The sequence below is a fragment of the Lupinus angustifolius genome, chromosome LG02 (genome assembly GCF_001865875.1).
Source record: "Lupinus angustifolius cultivar Tanjil chromosome LG02, LupAngTanjil_v1.0, whole genome shotgun sequence".
Taxonomy (NCBI): domain Eukaryota; kingdom Viridiplantae; phylum Streptophyta; class Magnoliopsida; order Fabales; family Fabaceae; genus Lupinus; species Lupinus angustifolius.
This window is the reverse complement of record NC_032010.1, coordinates 4,511,269-4,524,431: the sequence shown is the minus strand read 5'-3', so window position 1 is coordinate 4,524,431 and position 13,163 is coordinate 4,511,269. Positions and strand designations below refer to the sequence as shown.

At 33.5% G+C, this 13,163-nt stretch overlaps 3 protein-coding genes across 4 annotated transcripts; 1 reads left to right on the top strand and 2 right to left on the bottom strand.

The window, feature by feature from the left end:
• On the bottom strand, positions 318-3,613 carry LOC109333789 (CASP-like protein 3A1). The gene is made up of 3 exons (XM_019569363.1): positions 3,152-3,613; positions 1,166-1,301; positions 318-537 (listed from the first exon to the last, which is right to left on the bottom strand). Exons 1-3 carry the CDS (start codon positions 3,430-3,432, stop codon positions 322-324), a joined length of 633 nt encoding a protein of 210 aa, XP_019424908.1. The 5' UTR covers positions 3,433-3,613; the 3' UTR covers positions 318-321.
• LOC109328784 lies at positions 5,473-6,848 on the bottom strand. Of its 2 annotated transcripts, none has more exons than XM_019562410.1 (3): positions 6,518-6,848; positions 5,974-6,036; positions 5,473-5,849 (listed from the first exon to the last, which is right to left on the bottom strand). In XM_019562410.1, exons 1-3 carry the CDS (start codon positions 6,722-6,724, stop codon positions 5,682-5,684), a joined length of 438 nt encoding a protein of 145 aa, XP_019417955.1. In that variant the 5' UTR covers positions 6,725-6,848; the 3' UTR covers positions 5,473-5,681. The 2 variants fall into 2 exon arrangements, with proteins under 2 accessions (XP_019417955.1, XP_019417953.1); XM_019562408.1 differs by having other exon boundaries at positions 5,473-5,870; positions 6,518-6,842.
• LOC109326133 lies at positions 8,033-8,899 on the top strand. Its single transcript, XM_019558804.1, has one exon. The coding sequence runs from the start codon at positions 8,033-8,035 to the stop codon at positions 8,897-8,899; it is 867 nt and encodes a 288-aa protein (XP_019414349.1).

The following is a 13,163-nucleotide window of genomic DNA, read 5'->3' as shown; positions in this document are numbered from 1 at the left end:
AAAGAGAAATAACTATGATAAAAAATTCAGACATGGGCAAGCCAACGACAAAGGCTTTGTCATCATCACATTAATAATAAGAAAACTAAGATGCCAACGTTCACATTGCAATAGATAGAAAATGAAATTAAACCTTACTTTATACTTCATATTCTTCAGCAAATAGAACTGTATAAACAAGTACTAGCATTGCCATATTATATTATACATTCACAGATCATGAGTCATCACAAGGATGGGTCACTAAGCATGAGGATACTAAGCATATATTTTCATCAATGGTTTGTTACACATTTCATGTGGAATATGAAGCTATAGATTTCAGTGTTGGGAGAGCCATATTACATTCTGGACAGAAGATGTAGCAAGCAAAAAGCAGCTGATGAAAGTGAAAGCTATTGATATGGCAACATTGTCACAAAACTTGTGCAAAGGCTTGCAAAAATTTGGCAATGCTGTATGTCTAATTCCTGTGCGGTTCAGATTGGTTACACCAGATGCAGCAGACCCAGCACTCATCAATGCATAAGCAAATGCCTGCAATTTGGGTCAACCCCCCTTATAATCATCAATTTGTTATTTATAGCCACTTATTGCTCTATGTTTTGGTCCCCACTATGGAATTTCTGTTTTTACTAAGAATGAAATTTTGCACAATGGTAAATTTGTTGCTTAGTGACCATGAGTTATGAGTTCAAAGCATGGAAACAATCTTTTCTACTTGTGGAAATAAAGTTGTGTACATCTACTCACCCAAACCCCACCTACTAGGAGTCTCGTGCATTTTGGGCCACCCTTTACTAAGAATGAAACTTATATGTTGTTGCATTGATGTTTGGGTTAGACATGTGTCACATCAAACTACTACAACAACAACCAAACATTTATCATAGTCAACTACGAATCTAATAAAGTCATAATATTTTATCATAAATCATGTTTATTGATAAAATATTGATCTGTCTTTCTTGATCATTCCTCCTATATGTCAAAGCTTACTAATGAAAATGTAACATGCATAAAAAATTTGAGAATATTTTATTTTTATGGAAAACAACAACACAAACACCATATAAAAAACACAATATAAGTTTGTCATTTTACTAAGTACTTAAATTTGATGAATTGAAGAATATTAAATAGATGTATGTATGTATAGTTATACCTGATCAGCAGCAAAAATAACCCAAGCATGATTTCTTGAGCGAATCACAGAAGACTTCCTAAGAAATCTTGATGTCCCAATGAGTAGTTGCAACAATGAGTGAGCCACAACAGCAGCAGAAACCCCAACAAGATATCTGCACAAACACAAATAATATGTTGTAAGTAGGACAATTTATTAGTACAAATAATATATTTCATAAAGTATATGTTACATATTATGCATTACTTAAGATTTTATTACTTGTTATTTAACAAATAATATAAAAATAAGTGAAAAGTCACGATTAAAATGGAAAAGAGAGGCAGTATTATAAATTATATTTCATATTGAAAAACAATGTATTGTTTTGGTTTCTTATTTAGACCCGAAATTAACAAAATTTTATAATTAAGTACGCAGTGTAGAATTCTTAGTATAGAAACAAAAGCTATAGCTTAGTATAGAAACAAAAGCTATAGTTATAATTAAGTACGCAGTGATGAATTCTTAGTATAGAAACAAAAGCTATAGTTATATTCCATTTTAATTAGTATAAATTAAAGATCACATGTCTCGGATGATGTCCCACTCTCTGTCCCAAGTCAATCAGAGTGTTACTTTTTATTACTTTTTATTTTTAAAATTTCTTTTATTCATGTGTTAATATATAATTGCTTTTAATAGAGAATATGAATATTGTTGGGGGACAAGTGATCTTCCGGTACGAGTGGTAAATCAATCAATCAATTTGAAAAGTAAAGAATAGAAAGTAAAAGATAATAATCAAAAGAAGATTATAGGTTTTGGTTTCTACTGACTAAGTAGCTTGAAGTTGAAATTTGATACCCAAGGACCAAGGTACAAAGACAAACAAACAAAAAATGTATTAAAGATTAGAGAAAAAAATAGAGAAGGAACAATTCCTTCACGGGCTTCTGACTGTTCATTCAAATGCCATGATGACATGACAAACAAACCCCTCCAAGGCCCCACCTTTTAGATGGAGATCTCCTGTACCCATTGGTGTCCTTAATGGTGCACCAAGCCAATCAAAATGTGTCAATTAATTGAAAAAAGAAAATATAAAAAACATAAATTAATATTTTATATTATTTTGAGAAAAACTATTGGTTACAGACATAGAGACAGAATCTTTTTAGGACAAAAGATCCTTGTCCCACCTTTTATGGTCAATTTTGTCTACAAGCAATTATAGCATTGGAGGGTTATTATGATAGGTGACACAAATAAATTTTTAATGGAGATATAAGTTATTTTTAATTAAAAAAGTTTAAAATTAAGAAAGTTTCATTTTTCCTAGTGTTAAACTCTAAGAAAGCAATTGAACTTCCAAGGTTTTTTAATCTGTATGCTCCAAGGACTGTTGGAAAAATTAATTAATAAACAATAAAATAAGGAAAAAACTAATATGGATTTGTGCTCGGCTACCAAGAAAATGCAGCAAGGGATAAGAAAATGTTAGAAAATTAATAATATTTTTAATACGATTTTGATTAAAGGCAATGTTCTGGAATTTAACTCCATCTTTTCTCCTATGAAGTTCTCATTTTCCTTCAAACTAGTATTCTAGAAGACAAAAATAGTGAATTTCAATTGCTTTTTCATTTTCTCTCTCCTCAGAAAACATAGTGAAATAATTATTTCAAAAACTTGAGGGAAAAAGGTCTCATGAACAACCAACCAAATTAAACAGAAAACACACAGTAATGCAAGCTGATCTAAGTAATAATTAAGATCCCCTTAAAGATATCTCATGTATGTGAAACTGTGAATGAAATAAAAATAAAAATCAATCTTTTGAACAACACCAAGATCATGATGCATTCACTCATAATACAATAATAGTCTTAATCCTACTAAATGGGGTTGAAGCCAATAATGAATCTCACTAGCTGAAACGAACATAATGATTTATCATAAATGATATGCATTATACATTATTTTGATGATGCATTTATACAAAAGAAAAAGGGAGAAGCTTACTCATATGACTCAGAAAAAGACCACTTAGAGTGAACTGGTAATTGAAAACCATATATGCTAACTATGCTAGATTCCTTTGCTGTCACCATGAATGAGAGTGCAATCACAGAGGTTAATATGGACAAGACTCTAAGAATTAACACCAATGCCTCATCCCTCCGGCGCCGGTGGATTCCCACGGCAGCTCCGACGAGAGGTCCACTCGTTGTGCCACTGCTCTCCAAAGCTGCCACCTTTGACTCCTGCACTGTTTCATCTGGTATTCTTTGCTCACTCACCATGTTTCAGAGGAGCTATTTTTTGCTCTATTTTATTATTATTATTTTTCTTTGATGAAATGGTTGTGTTTTTTTGCACTGAGTAGTGACACTATTGAGTGATTATGTGTGAGTGTTTGTGTGTGGGTGAATGTGTTGGTGGGGTTGTTTCAATGAATGAGCTGTTGTTGGTGTAGGTGTGTGTTTAAAATGAGAATGAGATAGGAATGTGGAATTTGTGTCTTTGCAATAGGAGCTTTCACCCTTCTAGCTTACTCATTAGAGTTTTTTTTATAAAAAAGCTTTACTTAATAATACAATGTATTATATAAAAGATGAATAAATAAAATATTGTGATTGGTATATCTACCTAGGTTAAATAAAATATTTTGATGGGTATATCTACCTAGGTTAACATAACCATTACAAAAGAAATAAAGATTTAATATGTATACACTAACAGTATAAATATAAGTATTTTTTTACACTGTTAGCAAATCATTCACCATTGATTTATTAACTATCATTAATTCTAAAACAAAAATAATACAAATCAATCGTAGATGATATGTTTTTACACTGTTAGTGCACAGATTTTAAACTAAAAAACAAATAGTTACTATTATTATCTTATGGTGTAAGTTAATGAATTGAAGAATCTATAGCAAGAATAACTATAGGTAAGTGTTTATTTCTCCTCATATTTTCAATCACAAAAATATAAAGTTCATGATAAATAAAAGAATAAAAGTATATTAAATATTATTTTTTGTTTATTATTGTATAGCATTTGCTTTTTCAATAATGGAGAACTTTACTCCTCTAGTAAAGTAATATTTGAATCCTAGCAAAAGTTTTTTATATCAAATATCTATAAGATCTAATACTATAAAACTTGAGTTGTATATTAAAATGGAAGATGTTGCATATAAGGTTTATCAGGTTAATTTTTTTTGGCGAACCATACAATGTGATAAATAATTAATATTTATATATAATAATTATGTATAATTATATTTAAGTAATTATTTTCCAATTTTTTTGGACTGAAATCAAATAGGATATTGGAGATTTCAAGTAGTGTCTCTCTAGTTTTAATATTAAGTGAATTATTTGCTTCTCCTTCCGAGTTATTAGGTGTTAACTCGTTTTAACTTGGTCAAACAAAAATATTCATAATACAAAGCGATTCAAGCCCTATTTCGATTTAAAAATGTGAACTAAAGCCATTCGTATATTCAACTAGATCGATTATGTGGTTCTATGTGATCCTCATATTATTGCTAAGATATAATATTAAAAGCATATAATGAATAAGAGGGTTGTATGATGTATATGTTATAATATGGCATATCACATGAAGAGTGTCTTTAGAAATAGTTAAATGTAAAACAATTTATTAATGACATACAATATTCTCTTATAAAGTTCTCAGATAATTTACTAACATTGGGATTATGATAAGCAAGACCTGCAACTATATGGATACTTACATATTTACTCATATCTTATAAGATTACTTATCAATAAAATCCTTACATTGAGGGTATAATTTGAACTTATGACATTGTGGACTATGAAATAATTACTTACCAACTAAGTCAATATTCAGTTAAATAATTAAATTAGGAAGAAACAATTCTATATATATTAAGATTATCCATTATGCAATTGATAAATAATACTCCTACCAATTCTAATAACCGAGCATATATTTTAAATAATACAAATGAGGTGATATAAGTTGGTTATAATATTAGGGTGGGTTTTAAACTAGATCAAGGAAGATATGTGAATTTGGACTTATTATCAACTTTTGCTTGAAAAAAGAGTTAATGATTCAATTATTGCAAGATATGTTCAAATTTATTAAAAACAAAAGGGGATGCAATTAAATAGCAAGTGATGCTAAAATATAAGAAAATAGCTTGGGAAATTATTATATACGTTTCCTCTGAACTCCAAATAGATAACATATCCCGAAGTTGGGATGCTTAACTAATACTTGATTAACAATTAAATTCCCAAGATTATAAATTTCTAATTATAATCACTTATTTTTTTCACAACTTAAAATCAACTAATTCCTAAGTCTAATATATGAAGATTGATTGAAGCTCATCCTTGAACCCAAATTTCCCAAGTGATGGTAAAGTCTTAAATCATACCAAGAATGACCAAAATCCATCAATCCCTAATAACTACAAAGAGTTCATCTACTCATGGAAGTAGAAAGAAGAAGAAACAAGAATTTTAAGAGCATTGACACAAAATCAAAATGGTGCAGAAAGGGGCTCTTTTATGTCACTATGTAATGTGTTCTCAACATTGCAAGAACATTTGCAATGGCAAGCTTTCTCAGCATGGATAAACTCATCCTTCTCTATGCAATCAATTAGTTCCTCAACTTGCCTTTCATTTTCACCAATCTTCCTAATCTCCTTTATTGGATATATGAGTTCCTTCATTGATGCAACAAGCATTATTTATTTCAGCAATAAGATAAGAAATTAATGCAATAATAATTAAACGTATATGGAATGGACCTAGTTTGGTAAATCATACCTCAAGAAAAAGGGTTGAGGCTTCAATGGGTTCCAACTTTTGAACTATTTCTGCAGCTACTTCCTACATGAAACAACATACATTATCAACATAAAGACTACACAATCCAATAACCTTGCTTGAACTTTGCAATTTATCATTATATGGATTTCTTGTGTGATATTTTCTAGAAAAGATTTCTGGAACAATCAGAATCAATAAGAACATAATATAGTATCTATTTATTTTTAACTTTTTATATATGTGTGAAATATGAACCTAAAAATGAATAATAGGTGAAAATAGAAATACATATGTATTATGTTTTTATACAGTAATCAATAGTCATTCTCAGTAATCAAACTCTTGACTTTTAGCTTTGTACAATATATGGAGTCTAGCGAGACATTATATTACTAAACCAATGCTGAGTTGGTAGAAATATATATATATTCAAATTGCATAAATGATTTTTTAAGGGATCATAAGTATTAGAAATTGAGCCTCTAAAGTAAAGCAAATGAAAAGGAATGAAATGTGAAGGAGAAAATTATCTATTATCTACCCTTGCTTGGGTGAGCTGCATTTGACTCAAGGTCCTAGGCTCCAGCTCAATGGGGCAAGATGTATTTTCCATAAGTAAAAAAGAAACCCAAATCTGATCTCCAAAATAAATAATTTGAGGGGTTGGGTTACAAATATATCCTATCACCAAAAGCAATGTCTCTTCACTTAGATATATAGATTTGCATATATAACTAATGAGGAGCATGATATTTTTTCAATGCATTCACGGGGTCTTTGGGTCATGGCAAAAAGTTTGTGGCCATAATGAAAGTAAACTTAGCTAAGCCTCTTTCACATCCCGTGGCTCAATTAAGGACAAAGTTTCATCCTCACTTGTGACTTTACATGTTCTTAATAGCCAACATCTATGTTTTTAGAAAGTTTAGCATTGGTTTGTATGTGCCCAAAAATATCCAAAGAATGCACATGAGCACCAACCAATTGATGGTTACCATCTTTTCTTCGTCTTTGTTATTGAATTCGGACAAGGACAGGATATATGATGCAGAACACACATCTTAGCTAATTCTTGGGGAAACCTTCAATAGTTTCAATATGTACTTAGATTTATTTTATTTTATTGACAGACAAATTTAACTAGTGATATTGTAAATATAATTATGTGTAAATAAAGCAAAGCTAGATGGTGTTTTGGCTAATTTATAAGAACACTTTTAGTTAATTTGCAACAGGACTGGTATATGACTGAATTTTGTTGAGAATAGTTTAATTCATGTAGCTAGTTTCATTAATCAATTGAAAGTTTAAATAATCGATTAAACTGATTGTCATTTTTGTTATAAAGGGCACTCTGACTGTTATTTCTGTTATAAAGGGCACTGTACCTGGAATGAAAATGGTGCGAAGTATTATTCAGTTCTAATTATCTTCTCTCATTCCCCGATAATCGATAACCTATTGCCTTAATCGATTAAAACTTTCCTTTCTTTTCAAAATTCACTTCTTTCTTTCTTTCCTTTTAACAGTGGTATCGGAGCTTAGCAAGAAAATTGGATTCTATGTGAATCAAGATCAAAGAAGGGACCTGTGGAAGTGAAGAGGATTCTGTGTGGATCGAAGATCAAGAAAAATAAGAAGGAATATAAGGAGAAGTTTTGTTTTGCAACATGACACATATAAATGATTTTGCTATGACTCTGCCAGTTCTTGATGGCAAGAACTATGACAGATGGAAGAACCAAATGAAAGTCATATTCAGTTTTCAGGAGGTGTATGAAGTAGTGCAAAATGGCTACCAATAAATTGGTGAAAGTGTCACTGATGCCCAGAGAGCAACCTATAAGGAAGCTAAGAAGAAAGATTGCAAAGCATTATTCCTCATCCATGAGTGTGTTGATGGAGCTAATTTTGAGAAGATAAGTGGAGCAGAGACAACAAAGCAAGTCTGAGATAACTTGGAGAAGAATTATGAGGGAGCTGCAAAGATCAAGAAAGTGAGATTGCAGGCCTTGAACTTCTCAAAATAGATGATAATGATTCAATCTCTGAATACATGATCAAGATTCTATCACTCACAAATCATATGAGGTCATGTGGGGAGATACTAAAGGATCAAGTAGTGGTTGAGAAGGTACTTAGAACACTCACTTTCATATTTGATCACATAGTAGTTGCAATAGAAGAATCCAAGAATCTTGAAGAATACAAGATTGAGGAATTGCAAAGATCTCTTGAAACTCATGAGTTGAGGCTGAAAGAGAGGAATCCAAATAGACAAAGTGATCAGGCACTCCAAGCAAGATTCAAATTCTCTGGTCAATGGAACAAGATAAACAAGGAGAAGAGTCATAACAGTAGATGGAGATCCAATGATCAAGGATCTTTATCAACAAATCATGACAACAATGCTATGAAAATTACAATTGGTCCTGATCATAGCAAGAATTCATACAAGAACTCCAAATTCAGGAGGGAACAAGATAAGAAGAAAGTGCAGTGCTACAATTGTAGGAACTATGGTGACTTTGTATCTGAGTGCAAGATTAGCAGATTGCAAAAGGGTTGTGAAGAGGAAACTAGAATGACACAAAATGAAAGTCCTACAGAAGTTGATGAAGATCACTGTTTGTTGATGGCTACCACAAAGAATGAGCAGGAAAATGATGGTTGCAATGATTTCTGGTACTTAGACACAAGTTGTTCAAACCACATGACAGGGAGAAGAGATTGGTTTACAACACTTGGTGAATCAGCCAAGAGCAAAGTGAAGTTTGCTAATAATAGTTCAGTCTCACTAGAAGGGGTTGGCAAGGTGATGATTAAAAAACTAGATGGCAGAAAGTCCTACATATCTAGTGTCCTATATGTGTCTAGAATGAAGAACAATCTACTAAGTCTTGGCCAATTGTTGGAGAAGTGATATAGGATGGTGATGCAAGATGGTGAGTTGATTGTGTTTGATAAAGACAATCATAAGGTATTGAAGTCACAACTCTTATCAAATAGAACCTTCAAAATTCAGATTCAAGTTGGTGAGCAAAGATGTCTCAAGGCTACTGCAGATCAAGACTCATGGCTTTGGCACCAAAGGTATGAACATCTAAACTTTGGAAGTTTAGAATTGTTAAGCAAGAATGACTGGTGGCAGGATTACCACACACAAACTCACCTGAGATATTTTGTGATGAATGCCTAGTTAACAATCAAACAAGAAGTTCATTTGTTTCAAACATTCCCTCAAAAACAGAGAAGCCTTTGGAGTTGCTATATAGTGATGTGTGTGGACCTTTTGAAGTAGAATCAATCGGAGGGAACATATACTTCCTAACTTTCATAGATGATCACATAATAAAGGTGTGGGTCTATCTATTGAAAAGGAAGAGTGAAGTATTTGAGAATTTCAGAAAGTTCAAATCTCAAGTCGAAAGAGAAAGTGAACTAAAATTGAAGCAACTAATATCAGATGGTGGAGGTGAATACATGTCTGCTGAGTGTGGTGAGTTTTGTAGCCAAGAAAGAGTTTACCATGAGATAATAGCCCCTTACACACCACGATACAATGGCACAGTTGAAAGAGAAAACAGGACTCCACTCAACATGGCTAGAAGTATGCTGAAAACAGAGAATTTTACAAAGAAGTTTTGGCGTGAGGCAGTGTCAACATTAGCATACATCCTAAATAGAAGTCTAGCCAAAAGATTGGGCAACAAGACACTGGAGGAAGCTTGGTTTGGTCCTAAACCAAGTGTGAGTCATATCAAGGTATTTAGTTCAATCTGTTATGGCCATGTACCTGAGGTAAGGAGGAGAAAACTTGATGATATGGGTGAAAAGTTAATTTTCTTGGGTTATCACACCACTGGTGCATACAGAGTTCTCGACCCTCTAACTCTGAAGTTCATGATCTATAGAAATCTGAGGTTTGATGAAGGTCAAAGTTGGAGATGGAACCAGGAAGAAAATAATCCTGGTGTTAAAACAAGGCTGCAACTTGATGAGACTAGGCTGCAACCTGGTGAAAGTGAAGTGAAAATGGATGACTAGGTGAAAATTGTAACACCCCGAAAATCATTTCATATTTAATATATTTAATCTCTTAGAAAAATGAGTAAATTTTCTTTCCTTTCCTTTTCTTTTATGTAACCTATAAGTTACAAATCATTTTCACTTTTACCTTATTCCATTTTCAAGACGTCACATTTTCAAACCTTGCGGAAATAAAATTTTTAAAACATTGAAGATAATGAAATGAACACAATTCTTTTCTGAATACTTCTCAGTCATAAAATTCTTGAATAAATACAGAATTGTTTACAAGGCGAAATCTAATTGTCGCCACAAATAAAAAAAAACTGAAAATACAAAGAAAATAATGTCGAGGCATTGACATTACAAAAAGTACCTCACACAGGTTCCTATCACAACAAAACAAAAGAGAAACCTCCTAAATCGAGGTGCATTGGAAGCCTCACTAGGATCTTCCTCCACCTTCAAGTCAGAAGAGATCTCAATTACCTCAACTGAATCTTCTATGCAGATAAGCTCTACACAGTCGCCATTGTCTTCCTCCTCCTCCACTTCATCCGCTCCCCAATCCATCGAGGCGTCCGGGGTGTACCCCCTTGGCTTGGCCCCGTCTGTCTCTCTTGGTGCCGATCCTGATGATGAGAATCTTGTTTGGGGCCAGGTCCTAACAACTTCTAGTACATCTCGAGCTTCAGCCGGTACAGAAAGTCCGGAAGTTGTAGGTCTTTGGTCGGGCAAAGTGAATGATGCCTTCCGAACTGCGTAGTAAGGTAGAAGATGCAAAACTGAGCCATTGCTTACCCAATCCAGCTCCAGGTCGCAAGGACCTGTGTAAGTGTGTCGATTACTCTCAACACTCCATGTCCCCTCTAGGACATAGTGAAGCAATAACTTCGGAACAATGCTGATGGGTCCATCTGAACATGCATACAAATACACCAGAAGAAAAGAGAGGGAGTAAAACATCTATGAAAAACTTGTCATCGACGTCGTGGAATTACACAGAATAATACACCAAGACAACACATGAGTACAAATATATCATGTGATCATACAAGCATATAATAATGATGAATGAAGTATAAAACTCGAGAATTTAGAATCAATATCGAAGAATATCATGTATGCAATGCGATGCATGAGTCACCATCCTTACTCCTTTATCCTCCCAATAACTATTCGGAAATAACCGAGAGTACAGTTCCCATAACAAGTTGATTTGATCGCACCAAAGTTATTCCTCGCAAGGATATATGATTAATCTGTTCCAATGGAACTGTCCATTTCAGGATGGTGTCGTATCAAATACTTTCTGGGCATCCCTCTCATCGATCCTGATTACAAAGAGGGGTTGTCAGAGATCGTCTAGTTTGCGCTGTGAGCACTTTCCGATCCAACAAAATACCTAATCCAAGAATACATGGGATTCGTCTCACCTAGACTCTCCCTCAAGACTTTGCTCACGAATCACCGCCATTAACGCCGTCTATCTCAACATCTTGGGGCTCATTCGTCTCCCGTACATTTCCTCTCCACTACTTCATTTTTTACCATGGATATGCACCCTAACCGAAATTAGCAAATTATGTCTTTTAATCCATGTTTTCTAGCGATCTGCCCATCCTAAGACATCTCCCATCGGGAATGCTTCTAGTGGGTCCCAATCTTAACATATAAACAAAAAGAGATTAATTTCGGCACCACTACGAACCATTGCTGAATTATCCTGGACGACTTTCAAGCCAAGCCTCTTACGGTCAGACGACCTCGCTGCATGGGCACAACATAATACCTCTCAGCACCACTGCGAACCATCGCTGAATCATCCTGGACGACTCCTTCAGCCAAGCCTTTTACGGTCAAACGATCTCGTTATCTGGATAGAATATCACATCCTCGAGCCTTGCCTTTAACAAAGCAATTCCTTACTTTTATTACTTTCAAGAACTTCATATAGTTATTTACCTTTACAACTTCTTGATGGCAAACATGCCATTAGGCTCTCGTATATATGAGAGTTATCGTTCAGACGACTTAAAAAGAAGTCATGTCTGTATGGAGCCCTCTCGCTCAAGCGAGTGCTGTCTCACTCAAGCGAGGGCACATCCATTTTGAGGCATTTGTGACTTAAGTGAGAGTTGTCTCGCTTAAGCGAGAAAACAATCAGTTCTCATGGTGCCTATTTTAGTTCAAGCGAGAGTTGTCTCACCCGAGCTGAGACACTCGTTTTCTCTAGACACTTCTCGGTCAAGCGAGAGTTGTCTCACTCAAGCGAGAAGAGCCTGAATATCATTTAAATTACTTTTCTCAAGGAAAATATTTCTCATTTATATCACATGTTTTTAAACCTTGAAGTTAATAATTATCACATACATATCATTCCCATAATAATCATTCAAACATTACAATTCAAGAGTAAACATGGTATTTGCATATATAAACATAACATAAATCACTATAAGAAATATTGTTGTACTTAATCCAAACAAACAAACAATTGATTAAGTACAAGCTTTCTTAATACCCAAGGCAACTCCAAACTTGTGAGGGAGTTTGGAGGTCCGAATGCATATTCGGACACCACTGTCTCACGATATTTTCTCCCTCATTGAGTGTGTCGGGTCGCTAGGTTCTTTGTTTGCACGTGAGCTTACTTGATCCGATCTCCTCTCAAACTCTTCATTACGTCAAAATAACGTTAGTTAGTTAACTAACGATAATTATTATACTTACAAAATAACTTTTTACGTGAAGATAAAACTTCCGATTTAAAAGGAATTTAATTGCTTTTCTTCATCCGATTCAATGTTAAATATCCTTGAATCATCATTTGTCATTGAAAGTCTTACAATCAAATAACACATTTTAAAGTAAGATATTCAATAAAACTTATATCAGAATTATGTCGTAATCCATGGATATAAATCAGGCTAGCTCCCAGGAAAGAGAGGTGGATCGTAAAGATACCTTTAAATATCAAGTCTTGCCTTAGACAGAACCTTTCTAGACATGTATTCTCACTTCATTACATTTTTCCGATAGTTCATAAATCTTATTTTTTGTAAGTAAAACATTTTTACTAAAACTAACCTTTTAAAATAAGATCATTAAGCTAGACTTATCATTTTTAAAGTAAGTCAATTTAAACAAAATCAATA

Excerpts from the sequence above, each read along its gene's own strand:
- LOC109328784 (XM_019562408.1), bottom strand. The coding sequence starts at position 6,724 with ATGCTCCTCATTAGTTATATATGCAAATCTATATATCTAAGTGAAGAG. Across the intron at positions 6,037-6,517 it reads TGCAGCTCACCCAAGCAAGG|GAAGTAGCTGCAGAAATAGT; the intron begins GTAGATAATAGA and ends TGTTTCATGTAG. Across the intron at positions 5,871-5,973 it reads CCTCAACCCTTTTTCTTGAG|GAACTCATATATCCAATAAA; the intron begins GTATGATTTACC and ends GCATCAATGAAG.
- LOC109333789 (XM_019569363.1), bottom strand. The coding sequence starts at position 3,432 with ATGGTGAGTGAGCAAAGAATACCAGATGAAACAGTGCAGGAGTCAAAG. Across the intron at positions 1,302-3,151 it reads TCTTTTTCTGAGTCATATGA|ATATCTTGTTGGGGTTTCTG; the intron begins GTAAGCTTCTCC and ends GTGTTTGTGCAG. Across the intron at positions 538-1,165 it reads TTATTTTTGCTGCTGATCAG|GCATTTGCTTATGCATTGAT; the intron begins GTATAACTATAC and ends CCCAAATTGCAG.
- LOC109326133 (XM_019558804.1), top strand. The coding sequence starts at position 8,033 with ATGATCAAGATTCTATCACTCACAAATCATATGAGGTCATGTGGGGAG.